Genomic DNA, 15,256 nt, shown 5'->3' on the forward strand with positions numbered 1-15,256 from the left:
AATATCTTAATAGTCTACCACAATTCCTACATCCCCTTCTGGGTCACAGCCCCTGACCCTGAGCCTGTCTTCACATAAGGAGATGAGTTATTTTAACCCAGAGCACATCACCAAATAGCTACCCACATAAAGGCTCAGCTGACTCTTCTCTACGCTGGCACACAGCTCTGCCAGAGCTCCCTTCCTTCTCTCTCTCAGCATGGTATCTCACCAAACAAAAAGCCTAAGTGTCACTTACAGTGGACTCATAAAAATAGCAACCTCAACTAATCCCCACACTAATTCCTGTGATCTGGTAGTGTGTGCCTCTCTAAGTAGCAGGGCCACATACACCCTTATTTTGTTTCGTATTTCCAAGACCATTCAAGAGGCAGAACAAAACAATTCTTAACCATAGGATGTCAGCAACAAGAGCAAGCATAACTAAGTGCTTATGATGGTGGTGCTGGGCTAAAACCAATTCTGAGACACGGAGAGTCACTATTCAAACCCAGACCTGACCGACTCCAGAATTGACACCTCTGGCCACTACTCTTTGAAAATAATGCTAATTTTAGGGGCGGCGGGGTGGCTCAGTTGGTTAAGCCTCCGACTTCGGCTCAGGTCATGATCTCATGCTTTACGGGTTCGAGCCCCGTGTCAGGCTCTGTGCTGACAGCTCGGAGCCTGGAGCCTGCTTCAGATTCTATGTCTCCTTCTCTCTCTGCCCCTCCCCCCCTCACACTCTGTCTCTCTCTCCTTCAAAAATAAACAAACATCAAAAAAAAATTTTTAAGGGGCGCCTAGGTGGCTCAGTCGGCTGAGGGACTGACTTCGGCTCAGGTCATGATCTCACAGTGTGTGGGTTCAAGCCCCGCGTCGGGCTCTATGCTGTGACAGCTCAGAGCCTGGAGCCTGCTTCTGATTCTGTGTCTCCCTCTCTCTCTGCCCCTCCCCCACTCATGCTCTGTCTCTGTCTCAGAAATAAACATTAAAAAAATTTTTTTGGGGGGGCACCTGGTTGGCTCAGTCGGTTGGGCATCCGACTTCGGCTCAGGTCATGATCTTGCGGTCCGTGAGTTCGAGCCCCGCATCGGGCTCTGTGCTCAGAGCCTGCAGCCTGTTTCAGATTCTGTGTCTCCCTCTCTCTCTGACCCTCCCCCATTCATGCTCTGTCTCTCTCTGTCTCAAAAATAAATAAACATAAAAAAAAAATTTTTAAGTGTATTTAGGGGCGCCTGGGTGGCTCAGTCGGTTAAGCATCCAACAGCCGTTCAAGTCATGATCTCATGGTTTGTGGGTTTGAGCCCCGCGTTGGGCTCTGTGCTGACAGCTCAGAGCCTGGAGCCCGCTTCAGATTCTGTATCTCCCTCTCTCTCTGCCCCTGCCCCACTTGTGCCGCCCCCCTCAAAAATAAATAAACACAAAAAAATTTTTTTAGGTGTGTCTACACAAAAAGTCTCATTTGTGACAAAGACCTTGAGATGCTAAGGGAAGGGCTAACCTGTCCATGCCCTCTGAGCTACGGACAGAACCAGAGCTGGAACCCGGGACGGCCAACCACATCCATGATTCTTGCCACTGGCTCCAAGCAACTCTGAGGTCTATATAAACCCTCTGGAAATAGTTATTACCAATGGTTTTTTAGGCAATGACATAGAAGAAAAGGGCAAAACTCAAAGGAATTTGGAAATAAGCTATCTTCTCTTGATAATGTGGTATTTCCTAATTTAGACACATGCATATCTAGTCTTTGACATCATAACAATTCTAATATGTAGAATAATATATAACAAAAGTGATGAACTAGAAAAAAACAGCAGTTTTACAGTCACAAAGACCTGGAGCTGACTCAGAGACCATTTCTAAGTGGGAGACCTTGAGTGGGTCACTCTTCGTGTGTAAAATGGTATTAGCTACCTTAGAGTCGGCCAGGTATTCAGCACACAGCAGGTATGCAAAATCTGTTAGTTTCTTCACATCACCATCAATTCTAGGGCTTGCAGGGGCTCTAGGGTCGTAAGACAAAACACCTCTACTCTGAAAGTCTGTCCCTTCAGAATGCCATGGACTCAAATGGAATTTGCTGACAAGAAAACATACTTTTTCCTGGAAGCAGCACTTTCCTGAGAAACTTGCATTCACTAGGGAGTAAACCGGCCAGTATCCTCCCATAAAATGCAATAACGCTATTTATAATAGCTGAAAAGTGGAAGCAACTCGAGTGTCCACGGATGGATGAACAAACAATGCAGCATACATGTATGAGGGAGTTTCAACTGGCCTTAAAAAGGAAGCAGATTCTGACACCTGCTACGACATGGATGAACCCTGAAGACATTTTCTGGGTAAAACAAGCCTGACACAGAAGGAAAACTACCGTATGAGTCTACTCATATGGGGCACCTAGACGAGCACCTACAGTGGTGGCTTCCAGGGGCGAGAGTGAGGGTACAATTGAGAATTCGTGTTTAATGGGCACAGAGTTTCAGGCTGGGGTAATGAGAAGTTCTGGAAACGGACGGTGGTGCTACTTATACAACTTGGTGCATGAATGTACTTAATGCCACTGAACTATATACTGTAAAATGGCTAAAATGCTAAATTTTCTGCAATTAAAAAAACAGCAAAGCTACCCATCTGTCCACGGGGGCCTTGGACTCCGCTTCCTGGGGTCTGGGCCACACCTTGCCATTTCCCTCTATCAGCTCTGCTCTCAGCCTGCCCAGGCTGGGTTTCTCATTATTAACACATCCCATCCGAGGGCACTCACCGGGCCGCAGGCTCAGGGCAACCTGCTGGGGCGTCATCTGAATGACATCCGAACTCGTGGGACTGGAGCCCTTGCTGCTGAGAGGCAGGCTTCGCAGGACCCGGGTGCTGCTGGCTGGGCTCTCAAACTCGCCTCCGCAGCCGTTTTTGACCAGGTTTGCCTCCAAGTCACACCGGGAGGTGACTGAGCGCAGGCTGCCGAAGTCCTAGGTGCAGAGACAGAGGAGGAGAGAGCACACGGTGGTCAGGCTGTCTTTCCAGGGCACCTCAGGTGGCAGACCCATCACCATCTCGTGGACCTGAAACCCTCTGCACTCCATTTTTATCGTCTGAAAGCGGTAAAAGTGATAGCATAGACCCCCATATGCCTCACCGAGGATTACAAGAGTTAATTAAAGTACTGGATATGACCGCACTTTGTAAACTGTAAACGCATAATGAAACTGTTTCATTTCACTGTTCCTTTAATGGTCAAAATTCACCTGAAAAAAATGCATGTGTCTACATGATTAGCAGGGGGGAGGGAAGTAACTGGTCAGTTACACAACTGAAAAATTTTGAAAGATGCTATATAAGTGGACAAGTAGTCATTCAGGCAATGAAGAGTTAACTTTTGAGCCATCCACTCATCTACTGTGCAGGACCTGTACATTCTGCACAGTCGTTCTGTTAGACAACATGGCAACGAACACAGTGCCCTTTGACCCAGCGGTCCACTCCTAGGAATTTATCACAAGAAGTCAATCAGAAGGGGAAACTCTATAAGAAGATATATACTGCAGCGTTATTTAGAATAGCATGATCTTATAAACCTAAATCCCCAAATGATAAGAAAAACATGGTATATGATCTCCAAACACAGTCATTCAAAACTATGAAGACTAGGGGCGCCTGGGTGGCTCAGTCGGTTAAGCGTCCGACTTCAGCTCAGGTCACGATCTCGCGGTCCGTGAGTTCGAGCCCCGCGTCAGGCTCTGGGCTGATGGCTCAGAGCCTGGAGCCTGCTTCCGATTCTGTGTCTTCCTCTCTCTCTGCCCCTCCCCCGTTCATGCTCTGTCTCTCTCTGTCCCAAAAATAAATAAACGTTAAAAAACAAAACAAAACTATGAAGACTAAATCAGAAAATAAAATCATATCTGCATTAGGATTCAAAACTAAAGTTTTAATTAAGGATAGTTGAGGCATTAGAGTGACTAAAATTATATTTTATATTATCTTTACTGTTATTTGAATAATAAATAAGAAAGGTACTTTCTTTTTTTTTTTTAATTTTTTTAATGTTTGTTTATTTTTGAGAGAGAGAGAGAGAGAGAGTGAGCGGGCAAGGGATAGAAAGAGAAGGGGACACAGAATCCGAAGCAGGCTCCAGGCTCTGAGCTGTCAACACAGAGTCCGATGCAGGGCTCGAGCTCATGAACCATGAGATCATGACCTGAGCTGAAGACAGACGCTTAACTGACTGAGCCACCCAGGCGCCCCGACACTTTCTTTTCTTAAGCTGGATTTAGGAGAAGGTTGTGTATCAGATTGACCCAACCTTATCTGGGCATCAGGAGTTTAGGCCACTCACTTTATTTTTATTTTTATTTTTTTTTAATTTTTTTTTTTCAACGTTTATTTATTTTTGGGACAGAGAGAGACAGAGCATGAACGGGGGAGGGGCAGAGAGAGAGGGAGACACAGAATCGGAAACAGGCTCCAGGCTCTGAGCCATCAGCCCAGCCCGACGCGGGGCTCGAACTCACGGACCGCGAGATCGTGACCTGGCTGAAGTCGGACGCTTAACCGACTGCGCCACCCAGGCGCCCCGAGGCCACTCACTTTAAAATGAAATAATATACTCTGTTATAAAATATGGTACTTATAAGTATTCATCATTTTGCAGTAAGGGGATTTTCAACAGCAAAGTAAACCCAAGATTCTCTCTGAACATCCTTTCACTGATGGATGTAGAAAATAAGATCACCTCCACCAGCTGGCTGAATGCCAGTACTCGATTAGATAATCCTTGTAATAGCTAGAGGAGTTACAATGCTGATCTCTTCCCCTCCCCTCTATAACATTTTGTCAGAGAGCCTCAGATGATTCAAGCGTCCTGACTGCTGTGTTAGGAGCCAGACTGCCGGGAGAAGCACAGACACTCGGACGACTCGCCGTTCATCATGGTCCAGGATGCCCCAGCACTAGCCAATGCCTATTAGAGCCTTCACAAGGTTCAATAGTCAAGAACAAGAAGTCAAGAACAATTTGCAGTGTTTTTATACAAGTAAAACCAGATGTGTTGTTCTGGGCCTCTGTGATTTTGTTGGTGTTTTTTGTTTCATAATTGATTTTTTTTTTTTTTTTTTTTTTTTTTTTTGTATATTGAACCCCTGGGATCTTGCCTGTCAACCTCAGGGCTGGTACTGTAAGTATAAGTGGCTCCAGACACTTGTGGAACAGGTGAGAAAAATAATGATTCCAGCTAAAACTAATTATCCTTGAAATTATACAGGATTTCAAAGCTAGGCTTTCCAAACTGGGTTCCACATGGCCAAGCTCGGCTCTGATGTAGACATTCTAATGAAGCAGTACAAAAGCACAGGGATGGGGGAAGGGAGAGGTCTGCAGTCCTGAGCTGTCTGCAGCGGAGGTCTAATTGGCTGTCCAGAGCTGGAAGGGCTCAGGGGCTCGCCTGCTCAGAGCCTACTTGGCGAGAATTTCTGAACTTCTTGCTGACATACTAGGCCTTGCCGCCAGCTCCTCCAATTCTGACGAGCTGGTTGTGCTTGGCCCAGTTCTGATTGTCAAGGTACACCGTCTTGAGCTGTCCAGGGGAAAACTCTGCCATCAGGTTGGCAATGAAAGCATCTTTGGTGTCCCCAGAGTGGCAGGGAGCCCTGACATCCCTCCCATTGGTCTGGAGCAGCTTGCATTCTAAAACAGACTAGGTTACAGAGCCAACGTGCTTCCTGCAGGAGGTGGTTGCATGATTCCTAATCCATAGCCTTGGCGATTCATTTCAGCTTGGCCATCGAGATCATGCCCTACAGCCCAGACACCAGCATTAGCAGTGAACTTCACCCAAGCTTCCTAGTCATCCTGCTCAAAAGATTTTTGACAGACACTACCGGTCCTTGATGGAGAACTTGTACAGGGCCACCTGCTGGCCAGCGGAGATGCACCTGCTAGGATCATCAGCCGACTTAATTAGAGTCCAGGTCATCCTTCCTAGACCTGACGGCCACACCCGTGCCAAGTACAGCCTTCTCTGTGTGTCTGGCTTTCCCAACGGTACTCTAGCGGCTCTGAGGCCTCTTTAATCTCTAGGATGTTAGGGGCAACGCTCTCTTCATTCCCCTCACTGGTAGCAGCTTATGTCTCCTTAATAATATTCTTCGAGGTTGTGGTAAACCTTCACTACAATGCACGTGGCTTCCCAGAAGTTTGCTGTGCAGCCAAGGGAGGGCCACTGACCTTTGTATTGTCACCTGGTTGCCAGTATGAGAACCACCAATGACCATATTAAAACCGCAACTCGTGGGGCAGCTGGCTGGCTCAGCTGGCGGAACATGTGACTCTTGATCTAGGGATCGTGAGTTCAAGCCCCACATTGGACATAGAGCTTACTATAAAAACAAAACAAAACAAAACTCTCAAGGTGACTTCAGTAGTGCCAACCAAGTCAGAAAGGGGACACTACAGAGAGCCCCCTTCTCAGCACACAGCCAGGGACACCCTACAACGGCACCTACACCAAATTTAGACTTAGTCTCAGCAACCTCCACCTCTATCATCAGTTTGTCAACCTTCTCCTATTTCACAAAGTTCAGTGTCTCGTTATTTGGGGCAGGTCCAATGGTTTCACTGGTGTGTTCAACAGCCTTTGAGACATCTTTACCTATTATTTGAGCCTTGTCATTGTCCCAGGGCTCTAAGGCCTCAAGGACACCACCTGAGGCACCTCTGAGCTTAGCAGGTCTGAAGCACCTTTTAAGAGTAAGGCAGCTCCCTCAGTGGTGGGATTCCCACAGTAGTTGAAGGTTCATCTGGCACAGTCTTCCGAAAATAGCCAAGACTAATTTCCAGTCATAGGTTCTTGCTGGTCAAGCAAAGGACAGAGTGCTGCAGGCCCAACAGGAGTGCTGACCCCACAAGCCCAGGTGAGTCTCCTCTATTCCTGAACTCCTTTCTAGATAGTTTAATTTTGAATGAAAACAGACGCATATTTAAAGACAAGGACCTAGGGGCGCCTGGGTGGCTCAGTCAGTTAAGCATCCAACTCTTGATTTCTGCTCAGGTCATGATCTCACGGTTCATGGGATCGAGCCCCTGCATTGGTATCCACAATGGCAGAGCAGAGCCTGCTTGGGATTCTCTCTCTCCCTCTCTCTCTGCCCCTCCCTTGCTCATGTGCGCTCTCTCAAAATAAACAATCAAATTAGTTAATTAATTTAAAAAACAAAATAAACACAGGGACCTAAAACCACAGAGATCAGGGGCATACACTGTAGTGGTTATAACCTTCCAGATATGCAAGCATTATAAATAAAAGGAAATGTCTCAATATCTCCATTTTAGGCTTCAATTCTGTGAATGCAGATGCCCCAAACTATAAACCCCTGGAGGAAAGAAAGTCTCATGATTGAGAAAAATCTTCCTCACATGAATGACATCCTGCTATCTGATGTGTTAAGAGTCTTCAGATCCCAGAGGCCGGATATTTGGAACCTCTCCAGGTGTCAGAATAGAGTGAGTTCCAAGGGGAATGGACTTCAGATGCACCACCTGGTGTCAGCCCCTCCTCTCTATGCATGAGTAATCAGAGGCCCACATGCCAAAGTTCATGCCAAACTTCACCCAAGAAATTCAAGTTCATCCGGCCTCAGCTGCCTGGACCGCAGTGCTCTTTGCATCACCTACCTTCCATCTCAAACAAGGCCATGGCTGAATTCTGCAGCAAGAAACTAACTCTGGGTCCCCGGATTCCATCCCTCTGAATTTAATACTTCCTTGCTGCCCCCAAGGCAGAGATCTTCCTGCCATCTATCAAACTTGGAGGATAAATATTCTCTCTTATACAGAAAAACAGGTACGGAAGGAGAGTGGGGACTTCATCTCAACTTGGAAAAATGGAAACTAGTTTCAGGAAGAGCTTCTAATTGGGCACAGCTCAACCGTTGCAGGTGCTCTCGATGCTCGATGCTAAAAGTTTCACTTCGTGGAGGAAGCATCTGTCCGTGGTCTCCAGAAACGCATCCATCAACCCTCCAAGGACTCATAAAAGGAAACTGCATTACAGGCAAACTTCCAAAAGAAGCAACAGAATGGGAACAGGAACTTGAAACATCTTTTATGGCTTTTAGTCACTATGCGGTGATATAAAAAAGAAAAGGGAAGTGTTCCAAATTTAGATCCCTTTTAATTTGCTACCACATTGGCCTTTGCAAGTTGTTTTAACTTGCTCCCTTTCGCTCCCTCCATCACCTACCATGTAGAAGATACAGTGAGCTCCACTGTTTGTAACATTGTAACACCTAACTCCCTGAACGTTTGGCTCACCAAAATCTCTCTCCCTGCAGTGAAGGCCTGTGCCTGAGTGCGATCAGGTTCATTCAGGTTCTAGTGATTGTGTCATAGCAGTCATTACATTATCTGCACCCCATCCTGCCTACTCTGGCTGAAGGTTGAAACTCTAAGAAGATGTGGGTGGTGGTTTGGGGGAAAGGGTGGATTTTTGTTTGTCTCTGAAACAGCAGGGGTGGGTGAGCTGAGAAACTTGTAGGCCCTGGGAGAAGAGGAACCTAGGCAGGAAAGAGGCAGACAGTCCCAATTTCTGGGATGAGAAGGGAAGAAACAAACTTGTGAATGGGCAGAGAGCCTGGCAGAGAAGTGGGCGCAGGTGGGGAGCTGACCACCATCTGAGGCTGGCCTCTTCCCTGGGATATGGCAGGGCCAGGCCAGCCCCTCAGAGCCCGAGTGGATGTGGGGGCAGTGAGGGTAAGCGATCCAAACCGAAATCTGTGCATGAGCAACACCCTCCCACATGTACCCTCTGCCCCGGGGATGGAGAAATCCCTCCGGCAGCTTTCAGGCAGCTCATTTAATTCACTGAACAAATATTTATGAAGCATCCACAATAGGCCAAGATTATTCCTTTCATGACCACAAAGAGATGCTCTCAAAGAATCTATATTTTATTGTGAGCTGGAGTGAATGCTCATTTTTTTTTTCTTCATTTCCTCCTAGCTCAAAGGAAAATACAGGCAACGTCTCATTTATGCCCCAGCCACCATCATTTCCCCAGAAGGTCCGCTTGGCCTGTCTTGTTTCCCAGCTTCTAAAAAGTCCCCTTCCTCATTTTCCTGCACCCGGCCCTATTGACCCTTCATTTCTGTCTCTCCATGTCTACCTCCCCGGCAAAGACCCCTCACCCTGGCCCAGGCTTCCCCAGTCTTCTTCCACGTCCATCCCCATTTCCTCCTATCGAAACACCACAGGCCAGCGGCCTTGCCTCCCTGGTTCTTCTCCTTCTGGCTTCTCAGCAGCCTGCGCTGCCGTGGACACAAGGTGCCTCACTGTCATGCCCAACAGGCTCCCCACTTCCCCAGTCCTGTATGCAATCCCCTAGCCTATCTTTGTCTCCACTCGCACAAACTCTGCTCTCTCTATCCTCATAGGGAGCCTGGGTGCTTCAGCCCTGTCCACTTCTCCCAAACCACCGTCCTCCTACAAGCCACACTGGCTTCCCTGCTTCGAGCACATTCTGCTCATGCACAGGGTCTCCCTGGGCACACAGCTAGGTCCGGTCTCCCAGTTCTCACTGCACGTAGGCAAAGTGATGTGACTGGGTCATAGGCAAGAAAGTGTGTGTAGAAACAATGCAGGCTGCCCGGGGCCTCCGAAAGCGCGCGCGTGCGCGCGCACACACACACATACCATGCCCTGCAAATTCCTCTTCACAGCTAACTGGGTTGTGAAACTTATAATCTTAGATCAGGGGAAATTTTCCACTAAAAAAAAAAAATGACAGACAAAATGGATAATAAGCTGCTGGTTTGTTGTGTGTTTCATCCTGTGCAGTACAAAGAGCCCCATAAGTGTTCGTGCTGGTTGAGAAGCAGGGGCCATGGGGGTATCACAAAGTATTAGGGGCAGGGGCTGAGGTGTGCAATGGGAACAGGTGAGGACAGGCAGCCTCCTACACTCCTGGTCTCAGAGTACGAAAAAGCCTGGCAATTCTGGTCTTGAAGCCAGAGGGTGAGTCTGAAGCCACCAGTAAACTACATCAGGAAACAAAGACAAAGAGGGATGTCTGGTTGGCATCAGTTGGTTGAGTGTCCCACTCTTGATTTCAGTTCCGGTCATGCTCTCACAGTTCGTGAGTTCGAGCCCTGTGTCAGACTCTGTGCTGATAGCACCTGCTTGGGATTCTCTCTCTCCCTCTCTCTCTCTCAAAATAAATAAATAAACTTTAAAAATTAAGAAAGCAAGCAAGCAAGCAAGCAAAGACAAGAGAGCAAAAGAGTCAGGTTGACAAGGCCATTCAGGGGGCACCTGGCTGTCTCAGTCAGTAAAGCATGTGACTCTTGATCTTGGGGTTGTGAGTTCGAGCCCCACGTTGGGCATAGCGATTACTTAAAAATAAAATCTTGGGGCGCCTGGGTGGCGCAGTCGGTTAAGCGTCCGACTTCAGCCAGGTCACGATCTCGCGGTCCGGGAGTTCGAGCCCCACGTCGGGCTCTGGGCTGATGGCTCAGAGCCTGGAGCCTGTTTCCGATTCTGTGTCTCCCTCTCTCTCTGCCCCTCCCCTGTTCATGCTCTGTCTCTCTCTGTCCCAAAAATAAATAAACATTGAAAAAAAAAATTTTTTTTTTTTAAATAAAATAAAATCTTAAAAAAGGAGAGAGAGAGAGAGAGAGGCAACGCAGCAGAACTCTGTAGAGAACCAGAGTGAGGTGCTGAGCAGGAGCTGACCAAGGGCAGACTCAAACTCGATACCTGTGGGAGAATACAGTGATGGGAGGGCAGACTGGGTAGAAGATGTGGAATTAGGTTACAAGGAATGTTAAATGCAGAGTGAGGATCCCCACCCACCTCAAGTAAAATAAGAAAGCACGGTGAGTTCAAGAGCAGGGGAGTCTTGATGGAATATGTTCTGAGATTAATCTGTGCTGGTGTGCAACGACAAGGCAGGTGGGTGGATCAGAATCCACACAAACACACTGAGTGGGACCTGGCCCTCCCTGGCTGTCCATTAGGCACCAGCCCTCAATGTACATACACATCATACACTCTTGGCCATGCATTACCTCTCTGATGACGTCCCAGGATACATGGTTAAGAAGGCACTCGGCCACACTTACTCTGTCTTGCTAAAGGGCAGAGACTGATCAAAAACTATTCCTGAACTCTCCAAACTCAGCTCCCTGAAATACACTCAGGCCCTAGGGGAAGTTCGCCCCAAGAAAATGAGGAGTTCTTCAGCCAAGACTGAGGCTCCGCTGAAGCACAGGGAACCAGATGGGCTAGAGAGGGAACCCAAGTGTGGCCTGGGACAGTGACACGTTCCTTGAGATAATGTCATGCACTATCAATATTAGGACATCAGACTCGCGGAGGTACTAGCACAAGAAAAGGAAGAAAACCAAAGTAGACCACTGACCCTGGCTTCCAGATCCCACTGCCTACATTTACTAGAAAATGTCACCGACAACAGAAGCAGTTTGCTGGATAAAACTCATTCTGTTAATTAGCAGTCCCATTCACAAACCCTCTCACGGCCTGATCTCATTCTACACTCCCAGTTATGCTGGAGGGTGGGAGCTGTCACCTTCATTTTACATATCAAGAAACTGGGAGGAAATATGGCAAAACTGAGATTTAAACTTTGGTTTTCTAACGACATGTTGTTTAAGCCCACCTCTTTTATCCAACATGAATTTCTGCCAGATTCTTGGCTGAATCTGGAGAGGCCAAGATGAGTAAGACATAGTTTAGATTTTCAAGAAGATGATTTAGTCAGTAACCGGCCTGAAAACAAATTAATAACAATAAAAGGTTATAAGTGCTACCAATGAAGTACAGAATATGGGGAGACAAAGAGGTGGTCATGGCCTGCACGTGCAGATAATCAATAGCAATCCAGTGAAAGCCTTCAGCCAGTATTTATTGAGCAACTACTGTGTGCCAGGTTAACGCTCTGGGTACTGGGGATCCAGCAATGCAGAAAACAGATAAAACCCCTGCCCCAACATTCGGGAAGAGAGAGATAACATTTCCTTGCCAAATGGCGTGGATGGACTGAGGGATGGATAGGTGGATAGATGTGTCTGGGAAAACCATAAAAGTCTTCATAGAGGAGATGAGTCCTGAACTGATTCTTGAAAACGGGGGAAGACAAATGTTGGTCAGGAAAAGGGGGGAAGCACAGAAGCACGCACAGGAAAAACCATGAGGGTATTCATCAGGCGGGGCTCTCTAGGGATCTTTGGGTAGTTCCCTCTGACCAAAGTGCTGGGGGCAGGCAAGTGATGATGGTGGGGAGGCAGGTGGGGGCCAAGGAACTTGGATTTGTCATGCAAGTCATAGGGTACCAGTGAAAGGTTTTAAGGAAATTTCATAAGAAACACACCACAATTAAGCACAAACACAATGAAGGTTCATACATTGAGAAGATTTCTTGGGATAAATTTATTGGGATTGGAATCATTTATTTAGTAATCTTACTCTCTACTAAAAAAAAATCTAGAGAGGTCACACTTGAGAGGCCGAGTGGCCTCGAGGAAAGAGCTTGGACTCAGAAGTCCAAGAAGGCAGACTGAAACTCAGCTTTGGCACAATGCATAGTCTTGAAAAAGTCACTTCACCTCTCTGAGCCTTCAATTCTCATCAATAAAATGGTTGTTATTCCCACCTACCTGACGGAGCTGTGGTGAGGGTTGGAGATGCCATGTAAAAGGTGTGCGGTATCTAGCGGGGCTCCCCACACGACCATCTGTAGCCATCGAAGAGGAAACCAATCCCTAGGCTCCAAGGCTGCATCGTGGTGAAGAAGCATGGCCTCCCAGGAGCCCTCTCTTGTCCCCCCGACAGGCCCCATGCACTGAATTGCAGACACTTAGCCAGTGCGAGATAGCAAGTCTTAGCTTCTTCAAAAAATAACCTTAACAGGGTGCTTGTGCAAAGAGGGTCTGTGCCCTGTGCTTCTGACAATAGCTTTGACAAGTGATCCAGAAATGTCCTTCAAGAGAGGAATTTTAGAAATGGATCATTTGCTGATGAGCGCACCAAGCTCTGGTATTTGCATCGCTTTGGGAAAGCGGTATGCCTGACATCTTTCTGAACTTATAACCCTTCTTACAGGGTGGGAAGAAACAGCAACCATTATTTGTAACTATTCCATAAAGGCTGACTCATAATACTCATCTTCAGACGAGCCCCATGAAGATGACTGGCCTCCACCAACATGCCACCCACCCCTGCAGGTTCTGAACTGTCACACAACAACTCACTTCACATGCTCACATCTCTTACCAAAGAGCAGAAAACCATACGAGGGTCATAACTGGCTTGCCCACAAGGGGAAGGAAGGCCCTGTTTTCCTAAAATAGGGTGAAAACACTCAACACGATCTGAAGACCCATGTTATAAATGCCCTAGAAAAAAAAGAGGAAGACGCAGTCTGCAGAATTTTCTGCACAGTCAACTTGCGAGCCGTGGGGTAGCCTGCCCCTTCTTCCCCACCCCCACCCCGGCCACATACCTCTTTGAAGCACCAGGCACATTTCGGGTGGATTAACAGACATTCTTCACACGAGGTGGCACTTCCACTAGTGCATATGTTAAGACCTTCAAAGAAAGATAAAGATGCACCAATTAGTTCCAGGCCATAAACCTGATTGACGAGGCTTTTGTATGGGGTGGGGGAAGGGGTCACTTCCTTTTTTAACAGGGAGCCTGGGTAAGGCTGAAGGGTACAGGCCCCAGTGCTAATCGCAGGTTAAGGCTCATTGGCCGCGTCCTAAACGCTGTGACAGTTTTTGAAGCGCTCACCGAGCATGCCCACTAGCATGAGCAACTCCCATTACCTCTGCTGGATCCCCATGGATTTCCAGCCCCATCACACAGGAGGGCCTCCCTCACCGAAGGGCTCACTACACTCAGTCCACCCAAAATGACAAAAAGAAATTGTACTGGCTGGCTCGGTGGGAACCGCTTCTAACTCTTGATCTCAGGGCTGTAAGTTCGAGCCTCACGTTGACCAGAGAGAGGACTTAAAAATAAAATCCTTATTTTTTTTTTTCAACATTTATTTATTTTTGGGACAGAGAGAGACAGAGCGTGAACGGGGGAGGGGCAGAGAGAGAGGGAGACACAGAATCGGAAACAGGCTCCAGGCTCTGAGCCATCAGCCCAGAGCCCGACGCGGGGCTCGAACTCACGGACCGCGAGATAGTGACCTGGCTGAAGTCGGACGCTTAACCGACTGCGCCACCCAGGCGCCCCTATAAAATCCTTATTAAAAAGAAAAAAGAGGGGCACCTGGGTGGCTCAGTCAGTTAAGCATCTGACTCTTGGTTTCAGCTCAGGTCATGATTTCATGATTCACGAGTTCGAGCCTTACATCCGGCTCTGCGCTGGCAGTGGGGAGCCTGCTTAGGATTCTCTCTCACCCTCTCTTTCTCTGCCCTTCCCCCACTCACTCTTACTCTCTCTCTGAAATTAATTAATTAATGGGTTAAGATAAAATCCACTAATTCAGTATACCTACTAGTAGGTCAAATGAGAAAAACCATATCATCACCTCACTGGGTAATAAAAAGGCATTTGACCAAATTCAAAACCCATCCTGATTTAAAAAAAAAAAAAAAAAAAAATCAGAAACTAAGATTAGAAGGAGATTTCTTTATCATCGTAAAGCTTACTTATTTCAAACCAAGACCAGTCCCTTCTCTCCCATTAATCTGGGGAGGGGTCTCCTGAGGGGGATGCTAAACTGCAGTGGTGAAGTTAAATTCGCTGCCCCCTCAACTCCCTACCCCACACCTGCACCCACCCTTCTTCAACCTTGCGAACTTTGAAACTTATCATTCTTTTCTTTTCCTTCTTCTCAGAAACATCAAGGACACAGTTCTTTTGACCGAGAGGAGAGGATGTTGGTATTTCTCTGAAGGAACATGGCTCTCTGTTCAGCCCTCATAGCACTAAGGACCCACTAGTCTCTTCTGGTCATTGCCCTGAATTCCAAGAAGAGAGAATGTCCACTGAACTGATGGAAAAAAGAGAAACCCAGGGCCACCAGCCCTAGAAAGAAGGGTCCAAACTGTAAGGGGAAAAACAGCCGGAAAAGATTAAAAGGGAGAGTGGAGGGGGAAAATAAAAGGAACTCCATGAAATACCATAAAAACAACTATTGTAAGACCTCTTGAAACCCTAGCATTTCCCCAATTTGCTAGTTTTAACTCCCTGCTTCTCCTTTGCCACTAGCAGTAAAACAACAGAAATCGACACAGGGAGCTGCACT

The 15,256-nt window shown here is 47.2% G+C and overlaps 1 protein-coding gene across 3 annotated transcripts in view; it reads right to left on the bottom strand.

The window, feature by feature from the left end:
* Nucleotides 1-15,256, bottom strand: part of ITGB5 (integrin subunit beta 5) — a 121,852-nt gene that overhangs the window by 96,769 nt on the left and 9,827 nt on the right. For all 3 annotated transcript variants that reach the window (XM_045502350.1, XM_045502348.1, XM_045502349.1), the window contains exons 2-3: nucleotides 13,496-13,581; nucleotides 2,753-2,957 (exon numbers count right to left, since the gene is read on the bottom strand). In XM_045502350.1, the coding sequence (XP_045358306.1) occupies nucleotides 2,753-2,957; nucleotides 13,496-13,581 (291 nt within the window). The remainder of the gene's footprint in view (nucleotides 1-2,752; nucleotides 2,958-13,495; nucleotides 13,582-15,256) is intronic.

The sequence above is a fragment of the Leopardus geoffroyi genome, chromosome C2 (genome assembly GCF_018350155.1).
Source record: "Leopardus geoffroyi isolate Oge1 chromosome C2, O.geoffroyi_Oge1_pat1.0, whole genome shotgun sequence".
In the NCBI taxonomy this organism is placed as follows: domain Eukaryota; kingdom Metazoa; phylum Chordata; class Mammalia; order Carnivora; family Felidae; genus Leopardus; species Leopardus geoffroyi.